Source organism: Geotrypetes seraphini, chromosome 13 (genome assembly GCF_902459505.1).
Source record: "Geotrypetes seraphini chromosome 13, aGeoSer1.1, whole genome shotgun sequence".
NCBI lineage: Eukaryota > Metazoa > Chordata > Amphibia > Gymnophiona > Dermophiidae > Geotrypetes > Geotrypetes seraphini.
In genome coordinates this window covers 75,583,930-75,600,734 of record NC_047096.1, presented here as the reverse complement: position 1 = coordinate 75,600,734, position 16,805 = coordinate 75,583,930, and the positions used below count along the sequence as shown (strand labels likewise).

Genomic DNA, 16,805 nt, shown 5'->3' with positions numbered 1-16,805 from the left:
GTTTTGGGAAGAAAAAAGGTAGTACAATGGATTGATTGAGATAAAATTCTGTGACTACTTTTAGAAGAAACTTAGGTCTTTCCTGTCTAGGCCCCAGCCCTATGAGGTGCTCCTCGGCTGAAGTAAGGCCTCTGAAGATTTTTCAGTGTGGTGAAGCTGACTCGTTCGGGTAAGGCGTGAGGGGAGCTGGGGACTAGATGCTGACTCATGGGGAGTATTGCTGCGCTGACCCTGGTGCCATTTTTTTTTAAAAATTTGCTTGGAAGCCTTGTTTGTACCGTAAACTGGCTGCATTTTCCATTCTCACAGACCTTTCCTGTGTAATTCTCTAACTTATTGATCTGGGAATATCCCTGTACCCCTCTTTTACCTTTGTTCTGTACAGGTGTTTCTGGCTGGTTTGTCACAAACAAACCAGATTCCTGAAGGGCAGTCCTGAGGTAAAAGGGAAGGGGCTCAAGACTATCATGAACTCTGGTGACCATCTAAAAAAATAAAACACTAAGCGCGCATGCACACTCATGCCTGTGTGATTCATGATCCGTAGGTCCCTGGCCGTCAGGAGTGTGCATTCGAGCTTACAACAGCCCCACACTCGTGGACCTTGAGGTGATGTTGTGTGGTCTGGCCTGCTCCCTTACACTCCATGCCTGAAGTTTATTTTTAAGTTCAAAGATGTGGTGGCGGCTCCTATCACGAGGAGTGGGATCCCTAGGATAGTAGACTTGGGGGTGGGTCAGTAGAGTGGGCAGACCTGATGGGCTATGGCCCTTATCTGCCGTCATCTTCTATGCTTCTATGAGCCGCACCTGTGTTGGAGGCTTCCGACGAAGGCGGGGATCGTGATAGGAGCCGCCATGGCACCTTTAAACTTAAAAATAAGCTATGGCAAGGCACTAAGGGAGCCGACCAGACCGCAGGAATGGGAGGGGGGGGGGGCACAAGGGACTAAAGATTTCTTTGGATCAATATCCTGCAAACACAGGCAAGTTGGTGATCAGTTGGAAAAATATTCTAGTCTCTCTAGAGCAGGGGTAGGGAACTCCAGTCCTCGAGAGCTGTATTCCAGTTGGGTTTTCAGGATTTCCCCAATGAATATGCATGAGATCTATTTGCATGCACTGCTTTCAATGCATATTCATTGGGGAAATCCTGAAAACCCAACTGGAATACATCTCTCGAGGACCGGAGTTCCCTACCCCTGCATCTAGAGGAAAAAGCCGGAGGGAGACAGACAGACAAAGGGGGCCAGGGAGAAAGACAGACAGAAAGACATATATTCTAGCACCCATTAATGTAACGGGTTTAAAGACTAGTAGGAAAATAACCCTCTAGTCCAGGAATAGAGTGGATTTACAAGAAAGTTAAGCAAAGGTAAGAACCTAATCGTTCATTGTAGCTGTTTTCCTGTGTTTAAAGTCTCTTCATGATTTTGGAAACCTATGTCAGTCTCAAGTAGTCATTAGATGACGCCTCGAGAAATTTTGAAGTAAACTTTATTTGATGAACAGTATCCATTTCTCCTCTTGGACAAACTAGAAGTCATGAAAACTGCTGAGTTTCCTTCCACTACCTAAGATGGTTGAAGAGATATTGAAACAGGAGGAGGAAAACGACACTGGTATTTATTTTTCTACTAGGAAATTGTGTACAAACTGCAAAAAAAAAAAAAAGTAAAAAAGTAGTTAAATAGGTAAGTATACTTTGACAACAAATTTGGAAAGGACAGATTCATAGCAGTGGCTATATAAAAGCAGGCTCTTTTCTTTGGCTCCTAATTGGTGGAATGAGCTCCCTAGGGAGATGAGTTTAAGGAGGTTGATTGATTGGAATGAAAGTGATAGGATATTGTTTGGGAAATTTGTTCCTCCACCCCAATTTTCTGCTCGAAAAGCTGAGCTAGGAATTCTGTGGTATATTTGCATACATTTGAATTGACTTAACATGCAAAGTAATTTTGCATAGTAAAGTTGTTTTCTAGCCTTCTTTGTGTCTTATTCATTTAGGAACTTTTATGCCCAAGGATGAAGAGATCTTACGGATGAGAGTGGGGAACTGTTCTGCAAGCTGGCAAGAGGAGGGAAAAGGAAAGATGGTCTGTATCTATCCCTTGCCTCCTCTCTCTGCACTTTGCATGTATATGCAGAAGGAAAAGAGGGCACACCCAGTCCAGTGTTCCCTCTAAGCGGGCGGGTGTTGTGAGCAAACTTTTTTCACTGTGAGCTAAAAATATCGGGCGCCAGCAAGTTATGAGCCAAATAAATATGTTGCTTTCTACCACAGAACTTCCTTACGTTTGTATGGAATCTATCCCCTTTCAACTTTAGAGAGTGCCCTCTCGTTCTCCCTGCCTTAGCTACTAAGTCTATTCCCTTCAGTACCTTGAATGTTTCTATCATGTCCCCTCTCAATCTCCTCTGCTCAAGGGAGAAGAGGCCCAGTTTCTCTAATCTTTCGCTGTACGGCAACTCCTCCAGCCCCTTAACCATTTTAGTTGCTCTTCTCTGGATCCTTTCGAGTAGTACCGTGTCCTTCTTAAAGTACCAGTGCTGGACGCAGTACTCCAGGTGAGGGCGTACCATGGCCCGGTACAGCAGCATGATAACCTTCTCTGTCTCTTCAGTCCAGCATCTGCCCCTTCCATTCACTGTCTGTCTTTCCCTGCCATCTCTCCTCCTGCCCCCCCCCACCCCCCAATTTGGTCTAGCATCCATCATCTTCCTTCTGTTCCCCTCATGGTCTGGCATCTCTATCCTTCCCTCCCCCCTGTGGTTTTTAGCATATCTCTCTTCTCATTTCCTCCACTCAGATCTGATCATTCTCTGCTCTCTCTTCCCTTTTCTTCTCTGGTCTTCCTTCTCTATTTTCTTCCTCCATCTAAATTAAATTCTTTCTTACTATTTAGTCCCGTTTCCCTCTTTTCACTGTGTCTACACACAGCTTGTCACCCCTTTCCCTCACCCCTCCATTATCTTACTATTTTCTTCCCCCTTTATTTATCTCCTCCTTCCATCCAGTATGTGTTCTTTCCCCACTTCCATTCAGCATCTGCTCTCCCTTCTCAACTGACATCCATCTGCCTTCTGCTCTCTCTCCCTTCTTCTCACTTCCATCATCTGTCCCCTTCTCTCTCTCTCTCTCTCATCTCCTCCATTCCATCATCTGCCCCTTCTCTCTCTCTCTCTCCCCCCCCAACTTCCATCATCTGCCCCCCTTCCCCTCACCTTTGTGGGTCACTTTCTTTCCCCTGAGGGTGGCTCATGTCACAGGGGAAGCTTTGGCCGAGCAGAACCGCTTGATTGACAGTGGAACTTACTTGATTGATGTCGATGCTGGGGCCCGTTGCCGTTTGAAGGAAAAAAAAAAAGGTGGAAAAAAGGAACCTGTAAAGGCGAGAGGAAGGGAAACCTCCAGGACAGCTGCTTTTTGCCCTCCTTCAGCGGCCCAAGAGTTCAGACCAGCAGCGGCAGCTCTGTATGCTTTTAACTTCGGCACAGAGCTGCCCCTAATCAATAGTTTAGCGCGGTTTCATGAGGCAGCCTCGGGGCCTTTGATAGCCGGCCCGCTTCGATGATGCGATGTGGGCCGGCCTAGCAAAGGCCCCGAGGCTGCCTTATGAAACCGCGCTAAACTATTGATTAGGGGCAGTTCTGTGCCGAAGTTAAAAGCATACACAGCTGCCGCTGCTGGTCTGGAGGTGCGGAGACAAGGCAGGAGTCCCGGCACAGCGACTGCAACAGGAAGTTGCAAGTCAGCTGATGCCGGCCTTTCGTTGCGGCGGGGACCGAATCCTTCGCGGACCGGCGGTTGAAGAACTGTGCTCTACACTGTGTGCGCTGTGACGAGAAACTTGTGCGCTGCGAGGTAATATTTTGAGCGCCAGCGCACCCCAGCGCAGCTTAGCGGGAACACTGATTCACCCACACCTTCTAGCCCAGGGGTCTCAAAGTTCCTCCTTGAGGGTCGCAATCCAGTCGGGTTTTCAGGATTTCCCCAATGAATATGCATGAGGTCTATGTGCTTGCACTGCTTTCAGTGCATATTTATTGGGGACATCCTGACTGGATTGCGGCCCTCAAGGAGGGACTTTGAGATCCCTGTCCTAGCCTATGTATTTACTTTTAGCTCCTTTGTTTAATCTCTGCAATTATGCCTCTTACAGCCTAAACCCCTGAACTGACAGAGCAGCAATAGGAGGTAGAGCACATCTTCATATTGTACTGCCCAAGGTCTGTTTCTTTAAGCCACTCAGTTAACAACAGCAACCCTAGGCCTAGAGCAGGGGTAGGGAACTCCGGTCCTCGAGAACCATATTCCAGTTGGGTTTTCAGGATTTCCCCAATGAATATGCATTGAAATCAGTGCATGCAAATCGATCTCATGCATATTCATTGGGCCTCGATTAAAAGAATGCAGATGAGCTGCTGACAGTGTGTGGGATGGAATGGGGTGGAGCATGTTAAAAATGCAACCCAGCTAGCTATTGGTCTACCATGGTCCTACAAGATAACACAAAAGTACATATCCTGCATCCCAACACTACGATGCCAAAGAGACTTACTATGCAAAGAAAAAAAAGAGTCAGATAAATTCAGTTCAAAGTTTATTGTGTAAAAGTATGCACAGAAAAATATTAGCTCTCCTTTTCTTGCACAGTCTTTGTCCCCCGAAGTCGACCTGTGCGGCGGGCAGCAATAAGACCAACCTTACGACCAGCTGGAGCATCTCTCCTGATGGTTGAAGGCTTTCCAATGTGCTGATGGTTACCACCACCGAAGGGATGTTCAACAGGCTAGGGAAAGCAAACAAACAAAAAGGTTAAAATTATATTGTTTCAAAAGGCAAAGAAAATACATTTATTTTTAATTTTATAACTCAAACTACTGAGATTTATATGTTGTACACTAATTTGAGATAAGTCTAACTGTCAACAGCTACTCAAAATACCAAAATCTAGACCAAGCTCCAGAATTAAAAAATTGACCAAAGGGCACTTTTATAACCCATGATGCGTTGAGAAGCCTTTTCTATACCAGCACTTAGGTAACTCGGTATTAGGCCAGCTTCACATTTGCAGTTATGTAAAGTCTTAAAAGATACACTTGCTAGGCAGTATTCTGTAAGTTATATGCACATAACTAGGGGCTCTGCCTTTGCACTTATGTACTTTTTTGCTTACCCTCAAAAGTGTTAGAAGGGTGCCTAAGCACTGCACACCTAGACATGCATTTACTAGTATTAGAGACATTTCTATATCAATGTGGGGGCCCTAGTTTACAGAATTCTCCTTTATCATTTTATTTATTTATTTCGATTTCTATCCTGTTCTTCCAGAAGCTCAGAACGGGTTACAAGTAGACAATAATGGAGTTTATTCTAGAGACCAGATTGGTCATAGCGAAGAGTACTAGGAGAAGTATATTGAGGAGGCAGTTTTTAATGGCCCGATTGGCGGAAGAGGAAGGTCTTTACTGCTCTGCGGAAGGTCATTAGTGAGTCTAGCGATCTGATCTGTGTGGGTAGTCGGTTCCATAGTTATGTATAACTAAAACACAAACACTTATAATCCCTAATCCTTTGTGCTTCCCTGATGTTTTGCCTAAGTGGCCCCTACTTAAAATAATGCAAGAACCAGACAAAGCAGCCCATGCCTTGAACTGAGATGGGGGTGTTGCCCAGGCATGCTCAGAAGGTTCTGCCTATTCTCCCAAATACTCATTTCCACCCCACCCCCCAAAACACACCTTTTTATCAGCTCATTTCCCACAATTCTCCCACCACTCTGTCCCTCTTAAGTGTCCACAATCCTGTCTCTACCTCTGCTCCTCTAGAAGTTTATGGTCAACAGAAGCTCCAGAATGGTAAAATTATGTCCTTATCTGATCATTTTCTTCTGGTACCACACAGCTTTCAGTAATTTTAAAGGAGCAAAATTACCTGAACTCCCCTGTTCTCACAATATTTTAAAAAAAAAATAGCACCCAAATTTAAGCACCATGTGGCACAAAAAGAAAACAGAATAGCTGTTTTTTTTTTTTTTTTTGGGGGGGGAGAGATAGGAGAGGCATATATTAGGTGAAAAGGGTCAGAAAGCCAGCCTTTACAAGGCTTTACAACAAATCACCACTGCCCTAATCACAGTACCATCTAAGTTACATGGCCAAAAATTATTCAAACATAAATGTCTGAACCACAATGTACTGATTACTGCCTCAAGAACATAAGAATAGCCTTAATGGGTCAGACCAATGGTCCATTAAGCCCAGTAGCCCATCCAGGTCACTAGTACCTGGCCAAAACCCAAAGAGTAGCAGCATTCCATACTACTGATCCAGGGCAAGCAGTAGCTTCTCCCATGTCTATGGACTTTTCCTCCAGGAAATTGTCCAAACCTTTCTTAAAACGAGCTACACTATCTGCTCTTACTATAACCTCTGGCAACGTGTTCCAGAGCTTAACTATTCTCCGAGTGAAAAAATATTTTCTCCTATTGGTTTTAAAAGTATTTCCCTGTAACTTTGAGTATCCCCTAGTCTTTGTAATTTTTGAAAGAATGAACCCCCCCCCCCAAAAAAAAAAAGTGATCCACTTATAAAGGGCACAGTGTCAAAAAAAGGAAGTAGCATGTAATTATGCTATTTTACACCTTGTGTATGGCATACAAGTTCAATTAAAAGCATATGATGTTTGGCTGTAGTTCGAAATATGATCTACACAATACTCACATTCATGGCCACACCACGGACACGAGGCCAGCAATTCCTCTTGGCCTTGTATTTGTGATAGGCACGACCTGCCTTTAAGATTGGTTTGTCTATACGACCACCACCAGCAACAACACCTGAAATATTGAAAAAGCAAAATAAATTTAAAACGTCTAATGTCACTGTGGCATAACTTTTTTTTTTATATGTTTTGCTCAACTTTCTGAATGATGCTCATGGCAACTTGCAATGTTATTACAACTCAGATACAAGTCCCTTCCCCAAACAGCTTCTGGTCTAAATGGGGTAAGTAAGGTTTCTATGGTGAGTCTAAGTGCTTTGAAAATGAGCCCCAAACCCAGATCACATGCGTGTTAGTAGAGAAGAGGGATTTGAACCCTGGTTTTCCTAGCTCTCCAACTACTAGACCACCTCTCTTACCTTGGATAAATTAGCTGTGTTTCTAGGGCCATAATTTTATCAAGAGGTGCCTAGTTTAAAGATGCCAAGTAGATAGCTAGAGGTGCTATTTTATAAAAACACACAGACACCTACAGAACGAGGGATGCTTCCCATCTTTCTGGACCGCCCATGACCTATACCCAGAAGTCAGTTAGCACAGGGTCTGCAAGTCTATGAACGTTCACAGGCCTTGCCCCTTCCTCCTGTGTGTACTTTCTGTTAAGATTGGAAACCCCTGAAGAGAACTGGAATACGTAAAAGCACTTGACACACATAGAGGTCCTATGCAGACTACTAAAGGATTCCCTTCACTTTCAGACAAAACTCTCCTAACTACTGTTCTGCAGACATATTCTGAATATCAAAGCCCGGTTTAAATCTAATCTTGAGTATTGTGTGCAATTCTGGCCACCATACCTCAAAAGATATAGCACTACATGATAAAGGAAAGCTTACATAGAAACATGAGGCAGATAAAGGCCAAATGGCCCATCTAGTCTGCTCATCCACAGTAATCATTATCTCTTTCTCACTCAGAGATCCCACGTGCCTATCCCAGGCCCTCTTGAATTCAGACACGGTCTCTTGACAGAGCAAAAAATTCACAGCTGTCTACAGTAACTATTTTATATAGCATAAGAGTTGCCATACTGGAACAAACTAAAGGTCCATCAAGACCAGTATCCTGTTTTCAACAGTGGCCAACCCAGGTTACAAGTACCTGGCAAGATCCCATGGAGTAAAACACATTGTATACTGCTTATCCTAGGAATAAGCAGTGGATTTCCCCAAGCCATCTCAATAATGGCTTATCAACTTTTGTTTTAGGAGTTATCCAAACCTTTTTAAAACCTCACTAAGCTAACTGCTTTCATGACATTCTCTGGCAATTAATTCCAGAGTTTAATTACTTTCACACAAGGCTAACTTCCTTTGCTCCAGCACATGCTAACAAGCACCCCACTCAACAGAGAAAAATGGTCAGCTGAACTGTATGATTAGTTCAGGTTCTCAAAGAAGTCTTGTCTAAACTTACAGAAAAAATTGTCTTTAATCAACTCTGATTTCATCGAACAAACTAATGTCCTCCATCCTAATCAGACGGGTTTCCATAATCACCATTCCACTGAATTATCCTTGATAGGATTAACCACTAACATCATGTACCAATTAGACCTAGGAGGGCCCCTGCTCTAAACCATATACCACTTCTACTAAAGAAGTAATATGCCACCAAACTTAAGAGCTGTCACTGCAGACTAAAACAAGGCTTTAACACTGTTTGGGTCCCATCCCTTGCCTGAAAACTGTTCTAAAACAAGAACACAGCTTTTAATATCTATGTTGAACATGTCAGGAAAAGGATGCAACTGTGGGTTAATTTCATAGCCTGCTTTACAACAGGTGCTACTTACCAACAATAGCTCTGTTTGCAGAGGCAATGACCTTTTTGGAACCAGAAGGCAGTTTGACTCTGGTCTTCTTGGTCTCAGGATTGTGGGAAATAACTGTAGCATAGTTGCCAGATGCACGGGCTAGTTTGCCACGGTCACCTGGTTTCTCTTCAAGGCAGCATACAATGGTACCTTCTGGCATAGTGCCAACAGGGAGCACATTGCCAATATTTAACTGGGCTGAAAGGGAAGCAGAACAAACACCGAATGTTATTCCTCCTCATAACCTTTCATATGTTCTCTCTTCCACAGTGAATTTTCCTGGAAATAGTTCATGAACGTAAAAATAGTACCCTTAAAAAAATCTTGGAAGCAGCCAATTAGTCTGGGCATTGCTGATACAAATTGTTTAAAAATGATATATTTTGATACTTTAGACGAGGTCTCTATTTTCCCTAACAAATTATGATCTTCCTATATCTATGGAACAAACCTAAAGTAAGCACTTTTACAGACATCCACACCAAAACAAGTACCCTGTATATTTGGCAAAGTTACAAGGACATCTATATAAAATGCTCATGGCTCATCATAATCCATAATTCTTTTTCTCTCTCTTTCAGTAGCATAGAAAGGCCTGGTATCAAGATTCCCACCCCCTTTAGTTTTAACCTTTGTAAACTGCCTAGACATAATGATAGGCGGGATATCAAATACAGTATATAATAAACTTGAAACATATTATGGTTTACCTTTCAGAAACTACCTGCCTCATGCCTTTTGCTTCTGGCTGGGCTCTCCCACTCTGTATGTCAAGCAAGGGATGCCATCTTTTTTGGCTTTAAATACCTCTGCTTATCTTGCCGATTATGCATTTCACAGAGCTAGCTGAGGCTGCCCAGCTTGAACACCTGGTTACAATCGTTGTTTAGCCTAGACATACTGATTTCACCTGTAGAAGGATGTATATTTTGGGCCTCTTGTTCATTAGCATATGCAGCCCTGTCCTCTTTATCAAGATACTCTTTTTTTCACTTCTACAGTTAAGTGATTTTGTTCAGTATGTTCAGATTGCTTGTAGTAACAGCAATATTGTAACATCATCTATTTAGGAGTGCCGTCCCGTCCCCACGAGTTCTGTTCCTGTCCCATTCCTGCAGCTCTGTCTTAACCGCACAAGCCTCGAGCACTTATGATTTTAAAGCATGCGAGGCATGTGCAGATGATGACAGAGTTTGCAGGAACGAGGGACAGGAAAAGTTTTTTCCCAGTCATTCTCTATTTAGGGGTACTTGTTTTTACTGGCTATAGTTTAGCCAGGTACCTGTTCTTTCCTATCCTTTTATTGGAATTCCAGTTATCCTGTTTTTATTCTTAGGGAGAGGAAGATTGTGGATGGGCCATTTGGCCTTTATCTTCCATCATGTTTCTATCCACAATCGCAGTCTCCTTAATAATAATGGCTATTAGGGGACAATCAGATTTTTCAAAGTACAACAGAGGGAGAGGTCTGCAGGGGAGAGGAAAGAATTACTAGACAGCGAGGCCTTTTATCTGATCCAATATCACTGCTGCAGAAGCTCATCCTTCTATGCCTCTCAAGACCTGGCAGTCAGGTTCAGTTCATCAGTTCTCTGCTTTAGGGCAGAATAGCTAATAGTCACATTACTATCTGTTTTCATTTGATATTTGCCTTAGAGCAAAACCTTTCTAACTCCCCTCTAACCAAAATGCTTTTGCCCGTGGTGAATGCTACACAAAGTACCGCTTAACATAGGAGTGCCTGCACATTCTCAGGACAAACCTAAAGGCTTCTCCTGAGCTTGGGAGAGAGATCAGGCTTGCAGGATCCAAAGCATGTTACCAGAAGTATGACTGCATTTCTTTGCTGTCTACAGAGAAACTCTGTTACAGGTAAGTAACTGCACTTTCTCTATAGACTTGCAAACATTTTTGAATTATGCCTGAACAAAGACCTCTTTCCAGTTCAAAACTGATGAGCTTAAGCATCTAGGTTCACCAACAAAAAATGAGATGCACTCAACCCACCTTTCTTGCCACAGTAAACAAACTGACCGGTATGGATACCCTCAGCAGCAATGAATAATTCAGTTCTTTTCTTAAATCTGTAAGGGTCACGGAACGCAACCTTAGCCAGAGGAGCACCACGGCCAGGATCATGAACAATGTCCTATAGAGAGGAAAGAAAAGTTATTGCATCAGCTACTTCAGTTTCTAAAAATAACCCATCACATTAAAGCGGAAAGATTACTAATGACTGGAGATGCAAAACAAATAAAAAAAAAATCCCCAGCTGTTGCCTCCAGCTCGGCTGAAATCATTTTTGGGATCCCAGCACTATGAGCTTTCTTTACTGTCTCTCTCTACTCTTATATTTCCTCCCTCCTTCACCATACCAAGTATAGTCATAACAGTAGGGCTGGAAAGTGAACAAGTCTACAGAGCTCCTTACCAAAACTCTGCACAGCCACATTATTTTCCTCCTTTCCTCTTCAAGAGATTGACTTGTATACAGTATTCCCTTGAAATTCACGGGGGTTATGTTCCTGTAGCTCCTGCGAATTTTGAAAAACCACGAATACCATAAACTCGCCTCTACATCACCTGCATCATTCCCTTCTCTGAGGTCCCGCCCTCTTCCGATGTTGCTTCCTGTTTCCGGCAAGGCGGGACAGCTGTTGTGTCAGAGGGGATGGGCACCGGGGAAGGAGACTAGGAAGCGATGGTGGACCATGGGGAGGGGAGAGCAGTCCCAGAATCGTTGTGATCGAGTGAGGGCAGCCTAACCCTGGCACGGAAAAACCCGCGAATTACTGAGTCTGCGGATCACGAATTTGCAGGGTATACTGTACACTGTTTCCACTGTGTGCAAAATATTTCATACATATTCATTGTGGATATCTTGAAAGCCAACAGGAAATGGGGAACTCCAGGACCGACTTGGAAACACTGCTCTACAATATTCCCACCCAACCATAGAGCAGAAGATCCAACTCCAGAGATTGAACCAGGAACCTACCACATAATAGCACTGCTGTAGCCTACAAATGGAAAAAAAAATGTACACATGCAAATATGATGACTGTTAGATCTAACTTCTCTTTTCCCCAGACAAAATAAAGTGCCCACATTTTGAAGTCACTTACTTTTACAATACCCTTGATGTAGCCATGCCTCTCAGCAAAATCGACAGCTCTCAGTTTAGCTGGACCCTTCCTGTGTTTTACATGGGCTCTGAAAACAGACCCGGCACCTTTTCTCTGACCCCTGATTACACGTCCCATCGTGAACTGTAATAAAATGTCATTAGTGAGCTTTAATAGATGACAAAATCAGTAAATTGAATAAACTTAATATCTAAGGGGAGTCATGCCACATTTCAGATAGATTTCCTTTGGAAAATAATAAAACAATATATTTTGTTACTCCAATTACAATAATAAGAAGTCTGATGGTTAGAGCAGTGAACAGAGAACCAGGTGAACTTGAATTAAATCCCACATTGGCTCCTTATGTCATTGTACAAGTCACTTAACCCTCCAGTGCCTCAAGTATAAACTTAGGGGCTGAGGCAGAAAGCCATGCAGCTTTTACTATGAAATTAGCTCCAAAACATGCTGTGTTTCTGCCCTGATGCAGAGGGGGAGTTACCCTTCTACGACTGATGGTAATACTCTTGCAATGTGCTCCCTTTAAAACATCTCTGCATTGGAGCAGATTATTCAGCAGTTTAATATGCTGTGCGCCAATCCCTACCATATAAGCCAGTATTTCCTGAGTGGGTCTTGGAATATCCCCTTGCCAGTCAGGTTTTCAGGATATCCATAATGAATATGCATTAAAGATTTGCATACAATGGCAGCAGTGTATGCAAATCAAACATATGCATATTCATTATAGATATTCTAAAAACTTGACTAGCAAGAAGGTACTCCAGGACGAACTTGGGAAACACTGATATAAGCTAACCTCTGTGCTGAACTTAATTCTGCACTGTTCACCTACTAATGTGTGCTTATAACTCTTGTTAACCAAGTGCCACTGTCTACGGTAGCTTTCTGCAATGGCTCCTTAGATTGTGAGCCCGAGGAGTAGCTGAATGGTTAGTGAACCCGATTCAATTCCTACTGCAGCTCCTTGTGACTCTGGGAAGTCACCTAACCCTCCATTGCCCAGGTACAAAAAGGTACCTGTATATAATACAGGAATAGCTTTGACTATTAACACAGAAAGGTGGTGTATCAAATCCCATCCTATTACTGTAACTAAATCCAACTCCTCTTAGAAATAATAGTTGCCTGGAGCTTAGAATGATTCCCACCACCAAGACATTTAAAAACAAACAAAAAATACTCTCAGCAGTTCTTTGGCTTTTTGTTACAGTTTAATTAGGTGGTGAATTATTGACCTCTATGGCAACTGAGGCTGACTTTATGCATTGAATATGTTGTAAGGTTTTGTTTTTAAACAGGATACAAATTTGGCAAATAGAAAAAAAAGATCAAATCTTAATTTCTCATGTTATCAAGTGATTGCCAGGCTTCAAGCTGATGTCAGAACTACTATTTAGATGCATATAATACCGTTTCCCCCCGAAAATAAGCCCTATTATGATTTTTCAAGATGCTCGTAATATAAGCCCTATCCCAAATATAAGCCCCAGTTAAGATCGATCCCCAACCCCCCCCCAAATGTCTGCAGCAGGAGTGCCCAATTCCTCCTATTGCAACAGCGAACCCTCCTGACACAGTCCAAGGCAGGAGGGATGTCCACTCCCTCCAGCCGCTGGCCCCATCATCCCCCGAACCCCACCAAACACTCCCCGACTCCACCCCGTATCTTTATCTGATGGCCAGCAAGCGGGATGCTCACTTCCTCCTGCTGGCAGGCCTGCCACTGAAAAATGGTGGGCCTTCAAAATACTTAGGGGCATAGAGAGGGTGGACAGGGACAGGTTCTTCAGACTAAAAGGGACGACAGGTACGAGGGGGCACTCAGAGAAACTGAAGGGAGATAGGTTCAAATCAAATGCAAGGAAGTTTTTCTTCACCCAAAGGGTCGTGGACAAATGGAATGCGCTCCCGGAGGAAGTGATCCGGCAGAGTACAGTACAGGGATTCAAACAGGGATTGGACAGATTCCTGAGGGAAAAGGGGATTGTGGGGTACTGAGGGAGGTGCTGGGGTGTTGCATAAGTATAGACAGCTCACCAGGTCGTGCAGGTGCAAGGCCGGAGGGTTAGGACATTGATGGGAAGATAGGACTTCGATGAGAAACCTAGGGGGCAAGGGGGCCCCTTCTGGTGATTAAGGCAGGTCATGACCTGTTGGGCCGCCGCGGGGGCGGACTGCTGGGCGGGATGGACCTCTGGTCTGACCCGGCAGAGGCACTGCTTATGTTCTCCTTCCTGGTGCATTCTTAGGCCTCCTTCCCCGTGCATGATCAATTGGAGTACAGACACAATGCACTTGATTTAAAGGTAGATTTAAAGGGAATATATGAATGAATGTAGATTGCTGTACATGAAAAAATAAGCAAAAATTAATATAAGACCTGGTCTTATTTTCAGGGAAAAACAGTAGTAAAGAAACCTGAAGAAATCTTTCTGCTATCTGGACAATGTGGGGTCAATATTCAAATACCTACTATGTGAATGAGATAAGCTTACATTTTCAACCAAATCATAGCTGGAGTGATGGCAGGAGTCGCCGCCGTGGTCGCCGCAGTAGAAGGAGCCAGCATCGCCGGGGGAGGGCGATGGGGAAACCGCCGCTGGCTCCTTCTACTGCGCATGCAGGGGCACAGCACCACGAAGACTGAAGTGTGCATGCGCGCTAAGGGTATTAATATAGCGGATATATAAAGATGACTAAAAGAGCACTGACCAATGGAAATGGCTTAAGTTCAGGACATTTGTGCAGATAAGGAAGCTAGTTAGATCCTTGTGACTTGGATTGGTCTCCATGAAGACAGGATAGTGGGCTAGATGGACCACTGGCCTGATCCAATAAGGCTATTCTTATTACAGTGCGTGGTATACAAGGCTGGGTCACAAATCCACCTGGATAAATCTGGAGCTGATCTCTCCCCCCATCCCCCACCCCCTTCTGTGCAGCTAATCTAATCCTTAGGTTTGTATACCGCATCATCTCCACGTTCGTAGAGCTTGATGCGGTTTACAGTAGGAGAAAAAGGAAGGAACTACAACAGAGGGTTAGAGGTAGAAGTGTGAAGAAAATTTAGAGGACTTGGGATGCCAAGATATAAGAGTTTCCTTGATTCCTAAGTTGGAGGGAGACTTACATTTTTTGAGAAAAGCCAGGTTTTCAGATGTTTGCGGAAAACTTGGAGAGAGCTCACGTTCCGAAGAGGGGAGGTAAGGTTGTTCCAGAGCTCAGTGATTTTGAAGTGGAGGGAGGTCCCTAGCTTTCCTACCTTGTGAATATTAGGCCCTGCCGACTCCTAGGATAGAGAACAAGTCTCAAAGCTCAGATACAACAAAACTACAAACGGTCACCCTCTCACCCGGAAAATCCCCCTGCACCCAGGAGAGTTCTCTCCCCCCCCCCCCAAACTCAAGATCCGGCCAATAAGCAGCACCGGGCGGCGAGAGAACTTCACTCCAAAGGGAGTTTGAAGCGCACACCACTTGGCGCCCTGCTTCGTCCAGGCGTTAAAGTGAGCGCGAGCGGCCAATGTCCCCCCCCCCCCCCATAAGTCGACCAAAAGACGCAGCTGCAGCCCCTCCTGGGAAGCTACTGCAGCGTACGCGGAGCTCAGTTAGCGCCGATGGCGCATTCGCCTGACGATTAGCGATGGATTGAGAAAGCAGAGAAACACCTTACCTCGGCCGGGACGTCCGGAAAGAGGAAGCGCTACCCGAGAGAGGGAACTTCTTCCGGGTGGGGGCGTCGCGCGGCATGCTGGGATCAGGGGAGCTGCGCGAGCGCTGCGGCATGCTGGGATAGTGGAGTTGGCGCGAGGGGAGGGATGGAATTAAAGAGGGCGGCGATATGCCGTGAACTAGCGCAAAAGAAATAGAAACAATGGTGGAGTGGAAAAAAAAAAAAAAGGAAGACAAATGAGCTGCCCCCATGTTGGAGAGGGAGCTTAAGAGACATCCCCAGCCCCCCGCTCCCCTTCACCTAACGTGACCATTTATTTTTTTTAATCAAAAGGGGACATGATTAATTGTCAGTCCCACCCCCCAATCCCGCCCTAGCCCCGCCCCCAATTTCTTCCATTCATTTTTCATGTACACCATAATATCTTATTAATTCCTACAAACTACAAAGCACACTATACGCAGAGAAAATGTTAATTATAATCTATATTTGGGGGGTTTTCAAAGATGTCAAGGCAGATGACTTTAAAATATGCAATGTCCCCTCCGTAACTATAGAAAAATAGACAAATATAGTGCAAAATATAGACAGCAGATATAAATCCTCAAACCTGACACGTTTTGATCACTAAATTGAAAATAAAATCATTTTACCTACCTTTGCTGTCTGGTGATTTCATGAGTCTTTGGTTGCGTTTCCTTCTGTCTGTGTATCCTTTCTTTCTTTCTGCACTCAGGCCAAACAATCGTCCCTTTCTAGTCCCTCCCTCCTTCCTTCCTATGTCCTTAGTGCCCTCAGTGCCTACTTTCCATGACCTTAGTGCCCCTTTCTATGTCCTTAATGCCCTCAGTGCCTCCTTCCCATGTGCTTAGTGCCCCTTCCTATGTCCTTAGTGCCCCCAGTGCCTCCTTCCTATGTCCTTAGTGTCCCATCCTATGTCCTTAGTGCCCCCAGTACCTCCTTCCTATGTCCTTAGTGCACCTTCCTGTGTTCTTAGTGCCTCCTTCCCATGTCCTTAGTGCCCCTAGTGCCTCCTTCCCATGTTCTTAGTGCCCCCAGTGCCTCCTTTCTAATGCTTTTTAAATACAAAATGTATTGTGTACATTCTAGAAATTGATGTATCTTTTTAACTGTACTGTATATTCAGCCTTATCTGCTGTGAACTGCCTAGAACAGGGGTAGGCAATTCTGGTCATGGAGAGCCGGAGCCAGGTCAGGTTTTCAGGATATCCACAATGAATATGTATGAGATGGATTTGCATGCACGGCCTCATTGAGATGCAAATCTATCTCATGCATATTTATTGTGGAGATCCTGAAAACCTGACCTGGCTCTGGCTCTCAAGGACTGGAATTGCCTACCCCTGGCCTAGAACCAT

General features: G+C 44.2%; 1 protein-coding gene across 1 annotated transcript; it reads right to left on the bottom strand.

Annotated features, from left to right (window-relative positions):
- Positions 1 to 4,590: 4,590 nt before the first annotated feature.
- RPL8 (ribosomal protein L8) lies at positions 4,591 to 15,568 on the bottom strand. The gene is made up of 6 exons (XM_033918913.1): positions 15,427 to 15,568; positions 11,728 to 11,871; positions 10,610 to 10,751; positions 8,582 to 8,800; positions 6,726 to 6,841; positions 4,591 to 4,792 (listed from the first exon to the last, which is right to left on the bottom strand). The coding sequence occupies exons 2-6, from the start codon at positions 11,863 to 11,865 to the stop codon at positions 4,634 to 4,636; spliced, it is 774 nt and encodes a 257-aa protein (XP_033774804.1). The 5' UTR covers positions 11,866 to 11,871; positions 15,427 to 15,568; the 3' UTR covers positions 4,591 to 4,633.
- Positions 15,569 to 16,805: the final 1,237 nt, after the last annotated feature.

What these genes read in the sequence shown, in the direction of transcription:
- RPL8 (XM_033918913.1), bottom strand. Translation starts at nt 11,865, where the DNA reads ATGGGACGTGTAATCAGGGGTCAGAGAAAAGGTGCCGGGTCTGTTTTC. An exon ending in TGCAAACAGAGCTATTGTTG is followed by an intron (nt 6,842 to 8,581) that starts GTAAGTAGCACC and finishes TCAATATTTCAG; the next exon opens with GTGTTGTTGCTGGTGGTGGT. An exon ending in TCCGTGGTGTGGCCATGAAT is followed by an intron (nt 4,793 to 6,725) that starts GTGAGTATTGTG and finishes TGCTTTCCCTAG; the next exon opens with CCTGTTGAACATCCCTTCGG.